Source organism: Porites lutea, chromosome 4, assembly GCF_958299795.1.
Source record: "Porites lutea chromosome 4, jaPorLute2.1, whole genome shotgun sequence".
Lineage (NCBI taxonomy): Eukaryota > Metazoa > Cnidaria > Anthozoa > Scleractinia > Poritidae > Porites > Porites lutea.
Genome location: NC_133204.1, coordinates 1,351,039 through 1,375,319, shown reverse-complemented (window position 1 = coordinate 1,375,319; position 24,281 = coordinate 1,351,039). Strand labels below are relative to the sequence as shown.

General features: G+C 35.8%; 1 protein-coding gene across 4 annotated transcripts in view; it reads right to left on the bottom strand.

Moving 5' to 3' along the window:
- Positions 1 to 571: 571 nt before the first annotated feature.
- LOC140935161 (neuronal acetylcholine receptor subunit alpha-10-like) overlaps positions 572 to 24,281 on the bottom strand; it is a 36,780-nt gene continuing 13,070 nt past the window's right edge. The window contains exons 1-9 of one of the 4 annotated variants that reach the window (XM_073384693.1): positions 15,170 to 15,312; positions 14,845 to 15,005; positions 12,102 to 12,176; positions 11,738 to 11,892; positions 11,089 to 11,133; positions 10,663 to 10,772; positions 9,586 to 9,885; positions 3,363 to 3,807; positions 572 to 1,025 (exon numbers count right to left, since the gene is read on the bottom strand). In XM_073384693.1, the coding sequence (XP_073240794.1) occupies positions 717 to 1,025; positions 3,363 to 3,807; positions 9,586 to 9,885; positions 10,663 to 10,772; positions 11,089 to 11,133; positions 11,738 to 11,892; positions 12,102 to 12,176; positions 14,845 to 14,896 (1,491 nt within the window). In that variant the 5' untranslated portion in view covers positions 14,897 to 15,005; positions 15,170 to 15,312 and the 3' untranslated portion in view covers positions 572 to 716. Of the gene's footprint in view, positions 1,026 to 3,362; positions 3,808 to 7,500; positions 8,274 to 9,585; positions 9,886 to 10,662; positions 10,773 to 11,088; positions 11,134 to 11,737; positions 11,893 to 12,101; positions 12,177 to 14,844; positions 15,006 to 15,169; positions 15,313 to 24,281 lie in introns of those variants that run through there. The other 3 variants (XM_073384694.1, XM_073384691.1, XM_073384692.1) reach the window with 3 other exon arrangements.

The window sequence follows — 24,281 nt, the reverse complement described above, 5'->3', positions numbered from 1 at the left end:
GCGTTCGGACAAGGATAAAATCACACATATAAGGCGACTGAAAAATGTCGGTGTGCAGCACTTAGAAAAACTGTATTGAAACCTCTATGACCTGACCTCGTCTTAGTATTGGTAAGTTACAAATCCTCGTTTTCTTCTCAGTCTTGGAAAAAAATAAGGGTTACAGGTCTATTCTCAAGAGCAGGGGTTAACACTTTCACTGATATCAGTGACAGCCTCTCTGAGAGGTAATGGGCTCCTGCTTTCGGTGATTTTCCATTGGGATGCTCAATGTACCTTACATTGCATTACCCAACGAAACTTCTTAGACTAAATCTCATGGAATAAAAGCTGCAAAATTGCCAGTTTTCAAAACCGTGACTAAACTGACATTTGCGAGGAACAATTAAGTTTTTTAAGCTATCGACTTGTCAATATCCCTTGTTTTTTTAAATTTCTTAAAGATTTTAAGGAAACTTTAAACTTCGATTTCCAAAAAAAACTGAAAAGTCAGTAGCATCTAGAATTGGTACATGCAAATAGAAACAATTTATATTCATTCGCAAACTCAAAGGTTGAATAACCATACATCTGTTAAAATTAGTTTAAGCTTCTACTTGAGACTTGAAGGCTATCAATACATCTGATTGTGACGGGGTATGATTGTGTTAGCCCGGCAATTTATGTTAGTATAGCATAGATAATCTACTTTTTAATGGCATTATTCTGTATTCCGGCTATTCTACCGAATAGTGGTCGGGAACTTCTGAAAGGATAGTGGTGGTGGAACAGATCAAAACTACTGCAAAAACAATAAAGAATATCCGATCGGCGACCTGAGAGGCAAAGATCCAAAACTCCCTGTCACGTTCATGTTCCTCTTCCCTGAGAGAGTTCTTTGCAAGTTCGGTGATACCTTCCGTAAGTTTAGAAAGGGTGGTTGGGGGTTTAATGGCCATCGACGGTAACTTGCTTGGAGTCAAATTGACGGGCTTTAACTGCTTAGCTCCTACAAGCTTGATGTAGTTCTTCTCAGTTTCCTCCACCTTGAAAACAGGAAAGCAGTAGATGCCAGACCGAAAGTAAGATTGGACTCAACTAAGCCATTGGATACTCTTACCTGGCCGTTGATTAAATAACCCGAGCGCCCAGTTGTTGGAAGGGCGATTAGCCCTAACCCGGGGTTAAATTTTACTCCGTGTTTCTTTTGATTTGTTCAAAAGCATTTTCCTGGTAAATTTTTTGTCTCTTATTTTTTAAGAGCGTCCAATCATCAAGTTGTAGACAAAAATAATTAAACTGATATTGCGTTTTAAGCTTTCATAATTAAATTCAAATTTCGGACTAACCCTGAGTTATCTTAACCGACCTTTGAACAACCCGGCCCTGCAGGTGTCTTAGGTAAAAAAGTTGCTCAGATCCTATTTCACCAACCCACCTCTCCAACCCACACATTGATGCCTGACTGAACAGACCTGCGCTAGCCAGTCCGCAAGCAGTCTGTTGCTTTCTTTAAATAGAGAGGAGAAGTCGTTACGTCACATTCCCATGGTAGCAAAATTTTTGGATCTCAACAAACTATGGTCCTATGTAAATAACGAAATAGTTTAATATTCATACTTGGTTGAGTGCTAAAAAACTTTCACTTAATATTGATAAGTCAAAATTGTCATTTTCCACCCCCAAAACCGAAAATTACCCTTTCATATCACACTCTCTTTAAATGGCATAAACTTAAACCAAGAGTACCCCGGAAAATGTCTACGTATTATAACAGATTCTAATTTATCATGGAAAAGTCAACTAAGCCATATTGCTAAGAAGATTAAGCAAAATATTGGAATTCTTTCTAAACTTCGTTATTATATGAATTTAGAAATTCTGGTTATATTATAAGCTACTGATTACGCCCTGGTATATCCCTTCTTAACCTACGGTTTAATTTCTTGGGGTATCACCTATAAAATCTTCCTCTAACCAGCCTTTGTTCATTTTACAAAAGAGAGCGATGCGAGTGATGACTTTCTCTAAATTTCACGAGCATTCTAGTCCAATTTTCAAACACCTTAATATTGTTAAACTGCCTGATCTTGTCTTTCTTAATATTGCAGTCTTAATGTAAAAACTTCACAATGGACGTCTACCATCTGTGTTTGATACTTTCTTCGCACAAGTCAATAAAAGACATAACTATAAAATAAGAAGTGCCTCGAATAAGTCCTATACTTTACCTAAAGTAATGACAAATTATGGAACATTCAACATAATATTTAGTAAGGGCCTCAAAGCATGGAACTTAAATTTGGGGGAGACCTTCTCTATTTTAAAATTCGAGAAATCAGTAACAAACGATCTTGTCAAAGATTATTAGTTACATGTATTCTTATTAGCAGTTGTGTTGTTTCCCAAATTACCTGTAAATTAGTCTTTTGTTAAATTCTGTCACCTTTCCAAGTCTTAACATTTTTCTTCTATAATTTAATATATAACTTGTTATTAGTTTTCATAACTATTGTGTGCTCTTCTTTTATCAACGTTTTGTATTCAGATATAAATCTAACTATTTTAGACTGCTACGTTTTTCCTCTTCTCTTTCTTTTTTTTCTTTTTACGTGTGCATTTGTGCTTCTCAATTAGTTATCTTGCTAACCTGTAACCTATTTAATACTGATCGGCCAACTGGCTACCTCTATTCCCTAGTAAGGCAAGCCGTTTGTAGTAAAATTAAATAAATCAATCCAATCATTTTCTCATAATGCCATTTAATTTGATTTTCCAAATATGTTTAAGGAATCCAAAAAGCATTTAATTTAATCCTAGTTTATCCGTTCAATTTAATCATGACAAAATATTCATTCAATCCAATCTCTGTAATATTCATTCAATACAATCACCGAAATATTTATTTAGTCCAGTCTCTGAAATATTTATTGAATCCAATCTCTTAAATATTTGTTCAATTCAGTCACCCAAATATCTAATAAATCCAATCACTGACAGAAATATTTATGCAATCCAAAAACGGAAACATGTTTAATCCATTCATGGACATATTTATTCAGTCTATTTGAGAGCAAGTTCAATCCTCCAGGCATTTCATTTAAATGATTAAATTGAACTGATAAGCATAGGATCAAATTAAAAACTTTGTTACCAAGGTAACGTGACGTCACACTCCTTCTCTCTATTTAGCAGGTAACAGGTGTCCCTCTCGGCTCACGTACCTTGTGTGCTACCCCATCAGTTTTGTACAAAAATTCCGACTGCTCAGAGACTAGACCTTGACAAAATTTACGGTAGCAATCGACCTTTCTTCCGATGTTCAGCGAACTGGTAACATGCTCAAAACCCCAAACTTGATTCAGAAATTTTTTATTTCTTACCCTGACATCTACTCGTCTGGTTTTCCTCACATCGGCTTTGGGATAACCAGTGTCGATACAAAGCATTCTCGCAAGGTAATGGAGAAACAACACTCGAACCCACTGCGGCATCTCTGTCTTCTTGTACATATTTAAAGAAACACAGTTGGCAATGAGAGCAAAGCCTATCTGAAACATGTTGGCCAACAAGAGCTTTACAATAATGGGCGAAGCATCTGAGGTAACTGGAATACTGCCGGCAACATTGAGGATGACGATAGAGATGGTCAGGAACGCTTCTATGACAAGAGTCACGCGCTCGCCGAATTCCGGTGGGAAAGCGAAAGTGAAGACAGAAAAAGAGGTGACGACCAGGCAGGGAATGATGATGTTGAAGAGGAAGAAGCCAGGAATACGGCGCATGCGGATATAGAACGTTATATCAGGATAAGGCTCAGGACAGCAGCTAAAAGCAAGAGACAAGAGAGAAAAGCAAAAAAGAAAAAGAGGCAGTTAGTATACCAAGAAAGGAATGTCATCTAGTAACCATAATATATACTATTTTGGATTTGTTAGCACGGGCTATTGAAATTAATTGCCATACTACTTCTCAAATATCTCGTGTAAAGGTTTACTTTTGGCTTCTTTACTTGATTTCGGTTTAATTTGGTTCAGTTTTTCAGATTTAAAAACAAAGAAGATATGTGAAAAAATAATCAAAGTGTTCTTGTATTTTTTGATCCAGTGACTGGACTTGATTTGATTTATTTGATTTTTTTTTGGTTTACCTCTATAATTGTTCTTTGTACGATAATTTACCTATCCGTCCCCCCTCCTTTTTTTTCCGTTTCATCAACTAAAAGCGACTATTTTCGTGCTACGCAAAATCTCAGTAAGAATGAAGAGAGCAAAAAAATTTCATTCAATGCGTTGCTTTGTCCGAGAATGCTAGGGAGTCGCTACTGATGATTGAATGCATAGCGTCCAGCTCCCAGTGGCTTTGCTAGAGAAACCAGACGACAATTTGTTGAATAACTAAATCTTAATTGAACAAATGGTTTCATTGAGGGAATCAACATTCAAATTTTATTTGTAATGATCTCATAAAACAGCAGGTTGAAGGACTGAGTTTTCATAGGCTGGTTCGTTAACACTAGCATGCATCCCTACCCTGTCCTTTACTTACAAAACCTCAAAACTTACATTTAATTGGAAAGCATCAAATTATGCCACCGTATGATAAAATTTTAGAATCAACTATTCATAAAAATTATTTATTCAATATAACGAAAAATCTATCGCGAGAGGTGCGCACGTCTACATGTCACTCAATTTTTCGTTCTTAAAAAAGGTCGTCTTGTTTAAGCTCTTCCTCGAGTATTCCTAAAGTGTCAGTATTACATGTTACAAAGTTATCGCAAGTCAATAACATACCTGTACAAGTCGCCTTTCTGTTTGCAACGTCGTGTCGGCCCTGGTTAACAGTGCGTATGTTCACGATGTAATAAACTTCGGTGTAAAGTTTTTGAGCACCTTCATCGTTGACGGTGTCTGTAGCTTGTTATCCAGTCACTTCATCTGGTAAGTCGTCTTAGTAGTACTTTAACATGTAGCTACAACTTTTATTTATTCCAATAACCTATCTGCACGCTTTGCTTTCCATTTGAGTTTAAAACATTTATGTGCTAAATGAAGTTAAATGTAAAAGTTTCGATTGCCTTTACTCGTTGACCGTCTCTGTATCTTGTTATCCAGTCACTTCATCTGGTACGTCTCAGTAATACTTTGATAGATAGCTACAAATTTTATTAAGTTTGATCACCTATCTACACACGCTTCTTTCAAGTTGACTTTAACACATTTATGTGCTAAATAAGGTTGCACGTAAGAGTTCCGAGAGCCTTTATTGTCGACCGTCTCTGTTGCTTGTTATCAACTGAAGTCTCTTCATCTCGTAAGTCACAGTAATTCTCTAATATGTACGATTCAACTTTCACTCATTTTGATAATCTACCTGCACGCGCTGTTTTCCAATTTTGACTTCAGAACCGTTTGGCTTCTGTATTCACTTTCTTTTTCTTTTGCGGGAAAATTAAGGGTTCTGAGCACCTTCTTTCATTCTCGTGTTTTTGTAGCATGTTTCTTAGTCACTTAATCTAGCAAAAAATTTTTGTAAGTGGTAAAGAATACCGCTCATTAAATATATGATCAAGAAAGGTGGCGCCTGATACTAGGAAACTGGATACTGAAAAATTATGGAGTCAAGTTAAAAGCTCTTAACCTCGATGGAAAAGTGAAAGTGGGAGTGCGAAGGACCAGACGTTAGTGAGCTGAATTACATATGCATCATTTCCGAACTTAGGGAGCTTTCACTTTCGAAAATTTCTTCTAAAAAAAATATCATTTATTGATTTGTCTTGCCTCGATGTTTTGCCTGGTGTGTGACTTTTTCCCAATTGTTAGTGATTTCTGTTTAGTCTGAAAATTGAGTATAAGAATACACTGAACACATCAAGGTACAAGTGGCGAAAAAATATAGTGATCAAAAAGTCGCCGATAAAATTCTCTGACCAATAACTTCAAACATTTTGGAGTGTGCATTTCAATTATTAAAGACAATAATTATTAAAAACTTAAGTTCAAACATTTTATAAATATCAAAACAGCAGTGATCTTTTCACCCCAAACAAGGTAAAGATTTTTTTAAGGGGTAGTCATAGAGTCTTAGATTTCTCTTCGAACTGCAACATAAATTTACCGTTGCATGTTGAGTAGTTTTCAATAATTTTAATATAGACTGTCCAATACTGATTTAACAAGAACAGAAATATCAAGAAAAGCCGCTGCGAAGACGCCAGCTGTGTTTTGCAGTTCGATTGCAATTTCATTTTACTTTCAAGTTTACTACTAAACAAATTCCTGAAGACTTCATTGGCAGAATAACAGCTGCAATGGTAGGAGGGTTTTAACGATCTTATGACTTATGAGTTATGCATTGCACTTTAAGAGATAATAAGGTGTATTGGGAGTCCAACCTCGTATAGTTTAAACTCGTATGACAAAATCAATCAACCCCACACAGCTGAATACGCATTACGTCAAACTATTCACTGTTGAATTAACAATGAAGCCTCTTTCATGTAAGAAATATGATTTATTTGATTGGGAAAACATTTAGCATAATTCGTCTGTGTAAGTTGAAGGAATATAAAATCCTAGACTAACAAGCAAACGGAAAAAAGGAAAAGAATTAGAAAGTTAACCGCCCAGAAAACTATTTGTTACCTTCTCAATTATTTGTCCTTGACCTCTAGATTTCACAGCGGCCTGATATCGTTTCTATTTATTCTTGACTAATAATTAAAAAAAAGAAACAGAATGTTTTCCAATATCTGTACTCAAGTTTTACTTGTTTATTTTCATGACGAGCTTTGGCCTAAGCCCTTCCTGATTGCGTCTCAAATCTTTGTCATTCATCATATACCTCGCCTTTCTTTTCTGTTTCTCTTTTTGCCCATTTTTTGTGTGACCTTTTAGCTGTAAGAGAGTTTAAACAAGATACCCATGACACGTTTTCGACCGCATTTCCAGTAGTTGTAACGTTGCTTAGAAAAAATATCTACCAAGCACTCTAGCTAAGTAAACACGCCCAACACTGAATGTAATTTGGGTCACAATTTATATCTATCAGTACTGTATTAACAAGAATAGTACGTCAACTTTTCATATTTTACTAGTAATGGAAAGGATTGCAAGTCAATCTAAGAAAGTCGAGCTGCACAAAGTCGATGAAAGGTTATTTTCCTTTAAGAAATAAAGGGGTTTTTTACATTACATTTCAACAATTCAGACTTTTGAAATTGTGCGTAGTCGTGGAATACACCCCATGCACACTTCACTGGTTTTAACACTGAAATTCTGAAGTTTATGTCCATGAATTGCACTGTACACAATATAGTCACTCATAAACAAATTACATGAGTAATTTGCCAATTTCATGTCTTTCAGACTGTTCTAGCCAAACAGAGAATGTTATCTAAAGCTGGACATTAAGGGCTTTCAGTGGCCTTAAAGAGAACATTTATATCTACACTCCTCCTTTCCTGGGGACAGTTGTACTACAGATCCAATCACGATCTCCATGTTATTGCTTTTGTAGAACTCACGCGATAATTTTATATGAGTAAATTGTAGTGATCTGGCACTTGAGCAAATATGACGCAAGATGAAAATACAAATGCTATGGAAAATAACAACAGCAATAGGCGATCAACAACCCGCGACACAAAGATCCAAAAATGGCGATTGGCCTGGTGTTCATCTTTATTTATCTCAAACTGTGCTAGCTCCGATAGTCCCTCTGTCAACAAGGTTGTGGTGTCTTGATTGGCTCGATGTGGGATGACGCAATTTTTTACTGCAGATCCTGTGGGGGAGCCCAGCAGTTTTGCCCCTGAGAGCTTTCTGGCTTCGACCAGTGGATCAGTGAGTCCTCCTTTACGTTTTTTCGTGTTTATGTTATCTCTTGGGTGTCCTGTTTTGATGCACAAGCAGCGGGCCAAATAGTGAAGAAAAACCACGCGCACCCACTGTGGCATCGGATACTTTCTGTAGAGATTCAGCGAGATGCAGTTTGAAATAAGCGCGCATCCGATTTCCACCATGGAAATAAGCAAGAATTTTGTAAGAAGAGGCGAGCTGTCGGAGGTTACAGGAACGCTATCCGACACCATCAGTACCACAAATGACAGCGCAAGGAATGATTCGATCACCAACGTCACTCGCTCGCCAATCTCTGGTGGCAGCACAAACGTCAGCACTGCTAGTGCTGCTATTACTAAGCAAGGAATGATGATATTGTAGAGAAAAAACCCCGGTTTTCGGCGAAGATGAAGATTGAATGTGACGTCAGGGTACGGCTCCGGGCAACAGCTGTATGTAATAGAACATATACGTTACCGTTCATTTGCATGCCCTGTGCAGTGTGCAATTCACGGTGCTGTGTCGAGGAACCCACGTGCAGTGACTCTGTTTAGTTTAACCCTTGTTATAAACTTTCAAAATGATTCAAAACATTATATTGTAAAATGCTTCTATTTATGTGCCAGTGCAGCTGTGTTTGACAATAAATTAATACAAGCGAAGAATCAACTGCGAAAAATTAAAAAAATAAATCAACTATTAAACACTTCTTTGCAAGATTGAACAAATTCGAAAAAAAATTAGTAACAAAAATTCCTTATAGTGCAGAGATCATACCTAAGACCGGAGCAGTATACATTAGTGCAAATTTATAAAGGAACGGTATGAACTGTCGTGTTGTTTTGTAAATAAGGGGTTGTGTTTTGTAATTTATTATCACTGAGACACTTCTGTTAACAGTCGACTACAAATTCCGTTTCATTTTGGAAGCATGCAATCAGCAGGAGGGCCGGCTGTTTAACCAAAGAGAAAGCCCTTGAAAGATACTTAACAAAGGTTTATAAAGGAAGGCTCCGCCTCGAGGTCCAACCCATCACCTTATGGTACCCCGTTCACGTACATAGTTACGTAAAAACACTGCTTTCCCTTTCTAAACCCTTGGACCGGCGCGTCTATGAAGAATCGCCAAACAGACTGTGTTTCTTAACCTTTCAAATACTTCAACTCTTAAGATCCCAGTTCTTTCAAATACACTGAGGCCTGAATAAGGAGCCCCTTTCGGGCGGGGCCTGCCCGTTGAGGCCATAATAAGGAGAACTCCTCCCTCCCCACCTGAGAGCCCGAGTAAACTAGACCAAGGTTTAATAAAATACGTTTTGTAAATGTAAGTTTGAATCTAAGTACAAATGTTTTTTTTTTCATATATATATATGAGGAGGTGACTGTTCTCCTAACCTGGGCTGCAGTCTTTCGTGATATTCTTTGCGATACTGAGCACAGTTTGATAGATATATTAATAACAAAGTTAACAAAACTGAAAAACCCAAAGTTTATAGGCATTACTCGGGTAACCTGTCTTCAAGCAGTAATAGCAGTTATTTGACAGCACTTATGGGTTACAAAAAAATGGCAAATAAACCATTTATCGTTACGCAACTTTTTCTTGTCTTGTCCTTGTGATGTGTAAAAGTCAAAGTTAAGCTCTGTCCACTTACAACTAAAACTAATCTTTTACATTAAATAAAGAAAGGAGGGGAATTTTCGCCTTATGCCTTCAAGAACTTTTTTTTAAATTCTCCACTACTTACAAGAAAGGATTTACCTGTATGTCACCACGTTTCTTTGAGCTTTTGCAGATATGAGCTGAAACTCAGAGCTTTCCATGTAGAACTTGAGATCTGCCTTGTCACTCATTTGCACAATATTTACTTCAAAACCGTTGTAAGTCCAAGATCCGAACTTTAACTCACACAACTGATCATCAAAAGGGAAGTAGGTTATGTCGATGTTGCATCCACTGCGAAGAATTGTGGGAGCGTACCATGTACATCCTCCATCAGATGTCAGGATGATTCGGTTTTTGAAATTATAAAGGTTTCCGCTTGGAAGTGTCTCCTCAGCACTAAAATTAATAACCACAACAACATGAACGATTTTATGATGAACAGAACTGCCGGGTGGAATGAGCCATACTCAACACGGGGAAGATTAAAAAAACATTTTCTTGTTAGCTTTGATCGACTTCAAAATTCGAATTTCCGCAGCAATATGCCCTCTTCACTAGGAGCGATGAGAAATTTTGATCACCTCAGCGACTGTAGAGCATATAAAAAGGAAAGTTTAACGTATATCGCTAGGCAAAGGTATTTTTGAACTTCCTCATCCTGGAACAGACAGCCGGGCGGGCTGAGGTCAGCGACAAGATCCGGATTTCAATATCAAGGGGGGATTCTGGTCAAAAGCCTTGTTTTTCACTATTTCTGCCTTTTTTCTTTCAATCCTAGCCACAATATAGTTCAATCAAAAATGGCTCCTCCATAAGGTTGTAATTATTGGTTCAATGAATGTGTGAGAATGTTTTGAATGAAAAGAAATGGTGTGGGGATGTCAGTTGAAAATTATGGAAAATACCAGATATTTCACCACCAAAATAAGGTGCCCCTGAAATCATTAGCTGACTAACTGGTTTATGTTTATACCAATTCTACCCTAATTTCTTTACTTCTCAAATCAACCCTATTAGTTCCCCAAAGAAACAACCAGAATGCACCCTTAACAAGGAAAATTCCTGCAAAAAGGCAGCTTAAATCGTTCGGTAAATTTGACAGAGGGGTTTTTTCTCCAGCCCTACTCGACTGACTGCTCCCGAGTCTCAGAGAATGGTTCTTGACTGGCCTACTTGTTATGCAGGACAATATCAGGACGCCAAACTTTCAACGGGTTGAGGTTAATCGTCTTGATTCCACCATACTCTGAGGAGTTCCACCTTAATAGATGGTTGTGCCAACTCTGATAAGATAAAAAGAAAAACAATGACAAGGATCCTTTTATGTGGAGCTGTTACACTCAAGAAATGTTATAGTTACATTTGAGCATTTCTTGTTGAAATTGACTGTGTTCTTTAATTTTTTTAAAGACTGAAAGACCTGCAATTCCATTAAGGTGGAAGCATGGACAGTGGCGTGCAAAGGAGGACCAAAGCGGACTGTAAAAAGATCAAGGGAAAAACCCAGGGGAAATTCGATATTATTTTCAGTCCAGCAACACCGAATATCGCGGGTCTTGCAGTGTACACTTTAGCAGCATATAAATATATGTTACTCACCATTCTGACCCAGATATTGCTTACAAGGACTTGGTCTTTTTCGATCTATGAAATGAAGAACACGAGATAGTACTTTACCACGTTATGGGCAAAAAACGCTACCCAGACTAACAGAAAAATAAAAGGGAATAAACACAGCAAACATAGAAAACGGATCTGGTAGAGGTCTCACGTTCAACGTTATAAGGGCTGAGAAACCAACTAGATAATAATGCGAGTTCATTATGTACAACGCTTAATAAAGAAGAATAATAATACCCTCTTAGTAATTGCTTGACTAAGAAAATGGAATGTTGATTTTTGGTTTTTCGTAGAAAAATAAATGTTGTTGTAAAAAACAAATCGACCACAATTTTCCATGATCTACACTCTGATAGACCATAGAAATGACGCCATGAAATGTTCAAAACTTTGCAGTGAAACCACTCGCCTGCGGCTCGTGGTTCCACTTGAGTTTTGAAAATTTAATAACGTCATTTCTATGGTCTATAAGAGTCTGTGTAGACCATAGAAAATCGATTTGTTAAACATCATTAAGTATAGCTCAGGTGTCTTTAGGGAAATCTTGGACAGTGACAGTGGGCTAAAATAGACGAATCAAACCACAAATATATTATTTAAAAGAGGCAAATAATACAAATCAAATTACCAAATCGACAATCTGGGTGTAAGCAATCCCAAATTTGACTACAATCGGCAACTCCTTCTCAACTGTAGGGCGCACGTTTATGTCGTAGTGTTCGAAAAGATCCCTAACCAACCGGAGTTCATCATCATCGTCTTGCACCAACCCCGCGTCTGCAACTTGGACACAATTGGAAGGCGAAAATCAGTTTAACCTCCATATGTACAACGCTATGGCATTGTTTATAATATTAAGATAGCTTCCAGAGTGAATTATTTAACTTTTTTTGAAATCGCAGGAATATTTGGGAATGGGAATAGATGAAATACGTATGTCGCACAAAAAACACCAACACTAAATAACAATTTTAGAAAAAAATTGGGCTTACCATCACTGTCAGTAGTATTGGTGATAGGTTCACTAATTACACTGGCGTTAAAAGCCACGTCAGATAGTCCTTTGGCTGTAAATTGATCAGTACAACAACAACTTATTAGAAAACACCTATTGGTGGAGGTAATATTTAGCGTAGATATTTAATATTTAATGAACACCAATTCTCCTTCTTTTTACGTTTCAAAGTAACGATTAATATATCGTGACTGCACTCAGGTTAGGCTGAAATTGGGAGGCTTTAGTGTGCCAATAGTGCATCAAAAATGTCTAATAATCAACGCTAAGTTGGCGTTATAAATATGACGTCGTATGGTTCCAAGTTGCGTCATGCTCCAATCCGTGTCGCAGCTTCAAAATCGTCATCTTGCTTATTAATCATATCAGAAGACCGTGAAAATGAAGGCCACGAAGAGTTTTTCGAGAAAAAGTTGCCTTCGTACTTTTTGAACCAATTATTGCTTGTTTTCACAGCTACATTTAATAACAAAACACCAAAAAGGCGAGGAAATCTAAAATGATACGGTAACAGAATTTTAATATGTTAAAATACTTTCCAAGTCTCAGTTTTATATGATTTCTTTTACATGAGTTATTTTTCAAAAATTAGTTCCATAATACAGGAATCAATATGTTGGTGCCTTCGTGGAACTCTGTACATGTACGTACCAATTAAATAGTTACATAATTGAATTGTGTCATACTGCCATATATAAGCTCTCCATTTCTCCATTTCTTTTTCAAAAACTAAGAAATTTATGAGCTCACGATCAATGCCTTGACTGAGGTAAAGTAAAAACTGGGTGGTCTCGTTTCAAATGAAAAATAGACTAAAACAAAAAATTAAACGGAAACATGCCACACTCCTGCGAGGTAATTCAAGTAGGGGAACATTCCAGAATCCCATGCAATGCATGTTTCTCTCTGAAAAATTTTCCCAGTAGCGTAAATAAATCATTACAGTCGACAGTATACCAACTGCGACATGTCAACTTTTTACGTGAATTGAAATAGTTGCCGGGCACAGAAAAATGATTTTTAGAGAAGTACAATTGGCTTTCAAAAAGAATCAAACAAAACCAACAATTGAGCGGTTTACAGGACAATCTACGGTCAATGCGACAGACAAATCTCTGTCAGTTATTTACCTTATTTTGACTACTATTTTCAAAAAGGATTGCGTCTAGTAAAATGATTATTTTAAAGTAGCGCAAAATAACTTTTTCGAAAGGAGAGTAAATATCTTTTCATATTGCATTCGACAAAAAAATGAAATTTTATAACAAAAACACTAAGTTTGCTGACATTCCATAAACAGAACTGATCTGCTAGTAATAACGATCTTATGATCGCCAGCATCTTCGATTCTCAGTAATGAAACTTGAAACATAAATAAGCCAGGGTTTCCCTTGTTGTTTTTAAGTGAAAATCGGTTCGCCACTTGCATATTGTCAAATCATAAACGGCGACACACTGTTTTTGCTGGGATGCAATCATCCATCAGAATAGATGTTTGCACAAATTTGAATCCATCAAGAAAAATAATCAATCTTCTGAAACAGCTTAAAAATTAAACAAATTACTTTTCCAAAGAAAGAATGTCAAAGTTTGCTTTGTTACCGGAATATCAATGGTTTGCATGAATTGCTTCTTGAAAGAAAAGTTTAAAAACAGCAGGAATTTTCATTAACCAATTTGACCCCCTACCGAACGAAAAATAACAGTTATCGATTTTCAACTACATTCTCAAAGCACAATTGAATTCCCTTTCCATTTGTCCAAAATTTCTATTTTTAATTGCTTTACCTTTCAAATAAAAAATTAAAAAGTACAAACCACCTTACCTAAATTTCTGTCTTCTCGTGTCTAATAGAATTTTTAATTTTCTTCATGCAACTGCGAGCAAATTTCAGCCAATGGGAGATTATCTCTGATTCTGATTCCCAAATATACGAACTACGAAATTTAATCATTAATAACGCCAATACATTGTCTTATAAAACAAAATCATATCTGGTCGATCAAAATTTTTACTATTTTTCTTTGATTTGCGTTAATAAAGTTTACCGAAGCTGCTTGTGATCCCTTCAGTAAAATACTGCTTTTCTAAGCTAAAAGAGTGACTTTTCTTGCTTGTTACCCCCTAACTCACTCTTAGCATAACAGAAATGAGTAACAGAGATTTCACATGGCTCGTGGAACAGAATCTTGTTCAAACTTCTCAATTAAATGTAGTAACTTTTACAATCGCAATGAACTTAGATATTGAGATTAAATTTTAGAACATCATTTGAAAGCTTAACAGTAAGGCAGCTTTCGAATATGTATCTCATGCCAAGTGCTCTCATTCGCAAGGCAAGGGTTTTCTGTTATTTTCGTCTCAGTAAAGCTACACGATAAAAGCTGAAAGTTTTCTTAAAAATGCTCAGAAATCAATAAAGATGTTTTTTCGTAGCCGTAAAGAAAATATTTTGCGTAATTTGCATACTTGTGGTGATATTACAGACACATCGAGATGACAAATAGTAGAAAAGCAGAAGAAGGTTCGGTCGTCCTATTTCAAGAAAACTTATTTCTCTTGCCAAATCAATTAAGTTAAACCTTGTCAACGAAAGCTACTATAAACTCAACGCTAATTTCTAACGTATAAAGGATAATCTAATAGAAAATCATAAACACAACATCTAAATGCGCTTCAAAATAACACGTCCTCAAAGAAACTGCGTTTTCTGTGTTACCTGGATAAATCAGGAAGATCAATGTGTTCACGAAGATAAATGTAAGATGCATCACCACTTCAAAGTGCTTTTCTTTTGCCAGCTTGAACTTCTGTGCTTGAATGCAGGTGAAAGACAGACAAGATGGCGGGTAAATTAGAAGAAGTTTAGCTTGATTTTACCTACAAAACCAAAAAGTGTGAATTATTGATGACTAGCAGCTTTTCTTTTCTTTATATTATCATACCACTCTGTCATTCTCTTATTATAAACCGTACGTGAATGATATAAAAGCTGCCATGCAAATTTGAAAACTTGAAAAATCAGAGGAGTTCTTTTAACCAACCTTTGCTAAGCCCTTGCGTGCAAAATCCGACTGAAAACACCCAAATAGTCTGGTATTGTCAATCTACTAATCTAGCATCAATTGAAAGAAATTCTCTGTCTTCATTAACCTATCATTTAAGAGAGAATATTTAATGTACTACGGAACAGATTCTATCACCACTCAATTTGCACGTTTGATCCACTGGAGGTAAAGGAGTCTAATATCATTAACATGAAGCTGGGAATTCGAATAAAATCAATTCATATTAATATTGATTTATGCACTTGTCGACACTTGAGCTCCGTCGTTATCAGCTTATTACCTGCTGGAAATAGAAACAAATAAATATTATCTGAAAATAAGGTGCGCAGTTAGAAAAAAGTTTAGCAATTTTCTCTAAGAGCAGGAAAAAAATTGTTAGTCATTATCCTTTGTTCTGCTGCTTGACGATGGAGACATCATTTTCCCTTTTCTGTATGCTATTTTTAGTTCTCTGTTGATTGATTCTTAAAATATTACCGTGAAACTCGAATCTACACAAAAAAATACAATAATTTACACCGCGAAATACACCCACCATATAATTTCTCTCCAGTTTATTTCTTACGTGCCCTTACACATCTTAGAATTATACTAAGAATCGCAGAGTTAATTCTGTTTCGGTGCATGAATAAAGGGCTAAGTAACGTGTGTCGCCTTGGCGGCCAAACTACTCCCTAAAGCCAAATTTAAACAAGGTTTCTTCTTTTTTGGCCTCACGCAAGTCCACTTAGAGTTTTTTACCATGGATTTGAAATCAAACCGGAGCCCCTTGCTAGCTAACGTTAAGGAGTTTGATTAATTTTGCTGTAGAGGATCATAACTTTTTCAGGAAAATAATTTCTCCATACTGGCTGGACAAAACACAATATGTAAGATCAACAAATGAGATTGGTTGGCGGTTAAAACTATTTCACCCATGGTCTAGTTTAGTTTCTTAATATTTCTGATGGGAGAAAAATCTATGTTCCACGAGCGGAAAGTAGAAAATAGCCAGAAAATTGAGATCCTGCAATTGTTAATTAAGTTCCAAAACAAAAGTGCATTACCATTGGGCAGCAAACTCAAGGGACGGTACTTCCCGGCCCTACATTTCATACCAGTATATCATATTCATATTCCTTGGGTCTAAGTTGCACTTATTTCTAATTTTTTTTTTTTTTAGTTCTTGTCGAATTGAACATCGAAGTTCAAATCATAATGAAGGAATTTGATTAATGAATCGATTACAACGCGACCTGTTTTCCAGTGTCTTGGCGTAAAAAGTCCATGTGAAATATGCCCCAACAAGAAGAATTCCGACCTATTTGAATTTTTTTTCTGTAAAACCATTTTACTTTTAAAGATAAGCAAGATGTTCTAATAACAAGGGAAAAGAATGCTTATGATAAAAATAATATTTTTGTTCGTTACCTTCTAATGCCATTTTTTTCTAAAGAAAGCTGGGAGCTAAGAAATTCATGGCCCTCTAACATGGGAGACTGTAAGGAATCTACGATTGAACTACGGTAATTTAACTATTATGCATTACAATCCATTGAGATAACTGAAAAAAATTAACGTTTTAAATAATCTTTTTCGGTGAAATTAACCATTGATTTCATCAAGCTAAACTATTTTACGGCTGCTTTTGCCGAGGCCTGCGAAAAGCAACTGAGTAAAAAGAATCATGGTAATAATACAATTGGACTTGAGCGGCCGGCTGAATATCAATTATTTTGATTTTTTAATTACTGTTTTGTTGTGCATAGTTCAAAAGAAGCCGCCTAAGCAAGTTAAGTGTGAAGGTTGGCCCGCGTTAATAACTCTCTATCTAACTTAGCCTTGCACTTCGAACCTAAAATAAGCACCAAAAGTTTTGAAATTTGCGCTGGAAAACCTACTCTGCTTCTTAACGCATCCTTTTCTCCTTTTCGTGCCAAAATATGGTGTTAAAATAATGAAAACGGTATTAACATTTCCTTACTTGGAATTCTGTTTTGTAAGCCCCTCATTAGCTATCGGCACCGAATGAAGCGATTCATTTTTTAATCTTCTCCCTTCGAGGCGTTAAAACATGACATTAAACACGTGAGCTATGCAACGCTCAGCTTGAGCACCAGACTAGTCCTTGACCGTTGTAAACAAAATGCCTCGCTTTTTCATCGCTTGACGAAAACTCTGATGTCAGTAGCAGCTGCTTTCATCGCATGGCCCAAATACAGTGTTTAAATAACTAACACGATGCGAAAATTTATTTGTTGCTTTTGTAACGCCTCTCATTACCGTGTCAGTAGCAAATGAGAATATTCATTATCTGTAATTCCTTTTTTTCTCTTTTGAACGTGACTTAACAAAACGGAATATACTTAGTATGGAAATGTTCCACTGATTATTGCGTAAGCGTAGCTATCTCAAGAATCACGTTCAATCTAAGCCTGGAATGTCGAAGCAGATCTCTTGAAGCACTGAACTACAGCTGTAGCAGAGCTAGTAAGTAAACCGTTAAAAATGTGTTCCATTTGAATTTTCATTCCTTGTTTCTTGCTATTATTCAACAAGCGATTTGCTCTGAGTGAAAAGCTTCGGACTAAATCTTTGTTTCAGACTCAGTTTTGCATTTTACCGCATTGCGTTAAAAGATATTAACAAAATTTTACAGCATTAAACTCGATTTACTGTCCTTGAAGTTTATCCAGGTGTCCCACGGTTTTCTATAAACCATGCTTACAAGGCTTTTAATTAAGACGGACATCACCCAGACTGACCCGAACAATCTTGAAAAGGCATATTAATTTAAAACCTCTGTATCCATTCTACCAGTTTGGCATAGAAAATACCCGGTCTGCTCCAAGTTTTATTTTGGGGTAAATTTGCACTTGACTACTAGACTACTCATCATGCTAGTTTATCTACTAGGGCGCGTTTGATTGCCAATGGCTGGTAGCAGTCTGAGATTTGCTTTCTCGTCAGAAAAAAAAAACCAAACCTCGTCTGAAAAAAAAAAGCTGATTGAGTTGAGGCAAGTGCTGTAAAGAAATCCACTGATGGTTTATCTTGAAGCACTTACGGCAAGGAAGTAAGCTCATGGACAGCTAATTTACCGTAGTCCTTAATTTAGTGAATTCACAGCCTGTAAAATGACTTTAAGAAAGATAAATTAACCAATTTGTAGTCTAGATCTGTTTGAAAAAGCCTTTTAGATTTTTATTGTAAGATGTCCCATTGCTTCCAGAAATTTCTCTTTGCAAGTCAATTTGGCTGTACCATTTACCTACTTTAGACAGTACGAATTTCCGATCCGTAAAATCTTAAACGTTAAAAGTAAACTTCTCAATAATATTACCATCAAAAATAATTAAGCATACTGTTAAATCGTAAAATTTGGTGTAAAAACAATGACCATGCTGTCAGCACTAACTTGTGAGTACTTTCCAGTCACGACATAAGGGGCCACAAATGAAAAAGTCACTCCACGCGGAGTCTTCACCGGGGTCAAACTGAGGGAGAAATTTGCAAAAGCTTAACTACGCAAGGTAATTCAAAGCCAAGGTTTGTACTTGGCTGTTTTTTGCTTCTTTGGCTTTGAAAGTTTAGGCTATTATCAATACCCTTTTAGTTTACTAAACTTTTTAAGTTTACTAAAAAAATTTTTAGTTTTTGGCAACCGAAGCCATAGTGTAGTGTCACCCTGCGTTTAAAAACGAAAAAAGTCAAAGTACTCAGAGAAATGAAACAATAGTTACGTTAACGAATTAATTGTCCATATTTACACTAACTGGTAAAAGAGGTCGAGTGAAATTGAAACAAACAAACAAAAACAAGCAGCCTTAGACGTTTGACTGCGGTGGAACGCGAGTCTCAACTTTATGCTAGCCCCAGTTCCTCACCGGAAATATAACAATGATTCATTGGGCGACTTCCACATCAGTTATAAAACCACCAGTTATGTTTAGCCAAACTTCTAATGAAATGAAAGAGTACGTTAATTGACATAACTAAAAAAAACTGAATAGGGCCCTGATATAATCAAGCATGGTTCGTACATCTAAAAAGCAAGAATATGGATTACTGCACATTGGAAAAATATTTGAGGCAACACAAACGTAATGTATTAAATGAAAGTGTAAGGTAAGAAATCGTTATTATTAGATCGATTACACATAATCAGCATCTAATCCGGAGAGAAATACGTGAAAGTGCGTTACACGCTAACACAGGAATAGCCGCCATCTTCTATTAAAATCAAATATGATTCTCGATTCTCGATATCTTCTGACGCCAATTTCATGGACTAAGTGTTAACAAGTATTGCCTCCCTGTTAATAGGTATAGGTATGACAATCTATCACTCAATATGAGGAGCAAACGAAGGTACTTGAGTCCATTTAAAACCACAAAAATTTTTCCATTCTTATTTCTGCTTACACAAAATGTTACAAGAACACTTCAAATCTGTTTTTGAAACCGACTAAATGTTTACTTATCAGTTAGCACTCAATATACTACAAGCAAACATTTTTCATCTGATCCTATTTGTTCCCCCAAAATAATCTTGTTTCAGTAAAAAAGATGTATCTTTGCTTATCTAAAATCAAGGAAAAATGTGACGGCAAAGTAAGCAATATTAATCTCCAACAGTTAGCATTTAATGAGGCTTTAAGACTTTCTGGCTAATACTGATCCACATATTAGATATCTGAAAACGAATCAGGTATATCATTTAAGGGAGTTAATTTATTCATTATAAGAGAAATGCATCGCGCTATTTACATGACGAATTAAGAATCTGCTAAGATCTCTCATTTCATTGGAACACTATATAATTTCGCAGAACCTTCGTTATAGCTAGGTACCATAGTTAACTTTGATTGTGCATTGTTTCCTAACCAATTCTGTATAAAGCCTTCGTTCAGTTGTGAGGCACGTCTGCACGTGGCATTTACATTACAGTAGAAACTCAGATAAACAATAAAAAATTTCAGTTGTAATAATAATAATAATAATAATAATTCTATAATAATTGCAAAAATATAAATATAAATATCATAACAACAAAAATGATAAAATTGAAAAAATAGTAGAACACTCTATAATTAGGTATTGGTAAAGTTGATTATTTGGAGACGAAACTCTTTTTCATCAAGGTGCTTTTGTTTTAGTTCAAAAAAAATAAGCAAAACTACTCTTGACACCAAAATCTGTTACTAAAGAAGACAACAATACTTTGGATTCTGCTATATTTATAGCCAATTTAAGGTGTCAGAGGCATGTACATAATATATGCCCTGGTCCGCAGGTGGATTATCAAAGAAAGCAGATTGAAATAGCCATGACTATTTATCTCGACTTTGAAACGCGACACACACTACCACAAATTTTATCGCTCTGATGAGATGATAGGTAGCTTTTAATTACGAGATAACTAAATTTAAATTATCTCTTAGGTGTTTTACATTTAAGTCCCTCTGTAGGCTATCTTCTATTTTTATGGATGATTCGGAAAATCCTTTTAATTTATTTGACAATTACATGCTTATGAAAACAGTTTGATTTTCCGCCACTTAAAAAGCAGTGATTTCTATGCCTGTAACTCTAAGTTCGGTTTTAATTACTGAAAGCATTTGATGATTGTTTTCTACCGTCAATGTGTAAGTGTGCTTGATTCTGACAGTCTGAAGTGGTTCATAACAAGTTACAAATCCAAGTAAGTTCTCAGCAGACCATTTAGAGTATCGTTCAACCCCATAAGTGTACTAGATCACTTGTGAGAGCAGAAAAGGGTGGAAGAAGAAGAATTAGGATCAAACAAAAAAATATTGATCGTTTATCTGAATGAGTAGTTGACCGCATTACCGTAATAGAAATTTTACAAAAGAAAAATAGTTTGGATAGAAATCGAATGTGCACATTTTAGCGAAAGGGAATCGCATAGTAAGACAGGAAAATAAAAGCCCTTGTATGGCAAAATGAACGAAAATTTAGGCAAGTTGTCTTAGGCCCTAAGAAAGTAAACGACGCTAGGCTACGAGATAAACTCTCCTAGGCAACTCTTAAATGTAGTATGAATTTCAGGCTAAAAATCAGTTTGACTATTTTAATAGCAAACCTTACTGGAAAGAAAAAGGTGGAACTGTAAGCAAGTACTATGAAATTTTTCGACACAGTCCTTTTTAGGTCAGAAACACCACTTAAAGGTGATAATTAAAAGATGTTTTTTTGTTTCTAGAACCCTAAAAATGCAATTTCCTTAATTCCTCTCTAAGTTTGAATTTATCTTCAGAGATAATTCGTCTGACCTTGGCTTATTAATGTGACAAAGATTTCTTTCCAAGACATATCTTTAGGAATTATCCGCTTTATTTATTTTATTTTTATCCGCTTGATTTGATAAAGTTAAAGCATTGTTTCACTTTATTAAGATTTAGCTAATTAGGCTAAGCCTGTTGTATGAGTTTCGTACCACATGTTAATTGAACTAGCCGATTAATGATTCCGGCCTAGCCACACTAATGTTACCATCTTTCATAAATTTATTGTTATCTTATAATCTAGCTTATTTTGGTGCTGTTGTTTATAACAGCAACAATAAGTATGAATTAAAGGTCTTTATTCACCACGAGATATGGCTACATAATTTACGATCAAACTCTAGAAAAAATGTTGTTTAAAAGCATAGCACTAACACTGAAACCTAAATCGTAATAAAAAAATGAAATAAGTCTTTTTATAAAAGATGCTTGAAAACGATCGATGTTCACCCTTGAATATAGGCATGTTGCATTCCTTACGTTGCAGTTGAAGGTGTTTTTTTACATATAATTGTCCCGTAAAGTGGAATGAGCTTTTACACTGCGCATGTTGTAATAAAATGTGCCAATCACGAGCGCCGGGCGCGATGAAGATAACTTTTGATAACCACTAATTAATTGAATTTTTGGAAATGGGCCATTTGAATAAAAAAAAACCCTATGAGACCCAGCAAAAATTGAGAATGAAGGTCACGTGCAAACAGACAATTCTCTGTTTTCACTGTCACGCCATCAAAAATAGAATTGCAAACTATTCAATACAGAAAGTCCAGAATCTGGAAAATGAAAGAAGATGAGTATACAAAAAAATCAGATTTGTGCGATATTTCATATGCGAGATATTCGGAAAAACGTTTTACTCAAATTTGTAAAGCTTTGTCTAGAGACGCCATATTGGTGTCCATTTGAAGGGCGCAAATATGGCCGCCTGAAACCAACAGAAACATCTGTCTTTGAGTTTTCCTACAAATACTTGAAATCAACACTTGACGAACTCATAAAGATTTATTATTTAATATTTACTCTGAGAAAAGGAATGTCTATTGAATTTTTTAATGAAAACATTTACGGCATGGTTCATCCGTATTGAGTCGGTTGCCCAATGGGCCCTAGTGGACGACGACGGAGCACAATTAACACAGCCAAATGAATCTAAATAAGTTGATTTAAGACTCCATATTTATCATTTTCTATGTTTCACGTTTACTCGCTTTGTAGACTTAACTGTCGCCATGCAAGTTACTGCTAAGCACAAAGAAGTTTATTTCTCCATCTCTTGCGAGGGGCCTAAAATCGACATCGCAGCGAAACTTTTCGAAGGATATTGCCATAGTCAAACGTAAATGATAGAATTACCTTTCAGTGGTCTAAATGACTCTGGCAAAAGGATTTACGTTTTATTAGCTCTATGATTTCACTTACTTGAAAGGTCTCCATTGCCTTAAAGGTTGGCAAAAATGCAGCAAAGGGCCGACAGCAGTCAAATGAATTCACATTATCCAATGACTGCAATCTTGTCAGTGAAGTTTGTTCATGGCTCCCTGGGAAGCGTTCGAAGGTCTTATTAAGTAGTTTTGTAGTTTACATGTTTAAGTTATCAACTCTTAAGTAAAACAATGCCAATTTGCTTCTGTTTGTAGATATTTGATTTTGACTAAATTCCCTTGGGAGTGATGCCGCGTTCATAAGTTCAAAATAGACAATACATCTAAAACCCTCAGGGAAAGGGACAAACATTGAGTGGTTGGATCTCTTTAAACAGACAGATTTTGTGGTATTGCTGATAAACAAAACAAAAACATTGAATGCCATTCATTCGATTTAAGGACTTAAGATATCTGAGGGACTGCATTTCAGTCATGGCTTTATCAAATATTTGTTTGATGATTGTGCTTACCCCCTGAGTCTTTTTGTCTGTAGAGTCTCTTTTTGTTCAAATTTATATATTAACTACCTTAAAAAACTCAGTTCAAACCGAAATATATTCCTGTATTATTTAAACTCACTTGAGATAATTACAAGACTGCTAGAAATATCGAAAATTTTAAAGTGCCAAGTTGTACGTGAAAAGTTGTACTTGTACATAGAATAAACTCATGTTTACTTGTACAATGTTATTTAATCACGCAAAGCGCAAAATTTAATCAAAGTTTTTCTATAGACAAAAGTTGGCTTAGTGCTTCTAAAAAAACAATTCAACTTTTGCAATGCTTATTTTGTGTTAGACGCAAGCTAATCGTACTCAACAAAGCAAATAATTAAAAAATCTTTTCAAAAAGACCAAGCTCGGATTTAATGTTTATAATTAGATGGATTGTGTTTCCTTCAGTGAGTAAACATTGAACAATGTACACGAAACTGTTTGAGCGAGAGTCTATCTTCCACATGCTTTGATCGGCACCGTGATGACTTTAAAAGTGAACAGAACTTGGGTAAGAACTATTATTTAATCCTTAACAAACAGTCGTTATGATACTCAAAACTAGTGAAAAAGAAAAACAAGAGCATCATAGGGTATTATAAACGACGATGACTATCGCAAATTAAATGATATTGTATTTTTCAGTAAGTGACACAGTCAAGTGACTGAGAGAAAAAGTGAGTTCTCCCATTAGGAGACTAAGTTATGGTTGTTTACCCCCAAGAGCTCTACATCACCGAGCAACAGGAAATTCGTGGGAGCTAAAGCCACTTACTTAGAGTCACATGACATTGATATTGCAGACTGCTAGGACTGTAATTTCGATAGGCCGCATATTCACAATGATGTAAACATGTGATGGTAAATTATTTTAAACCAG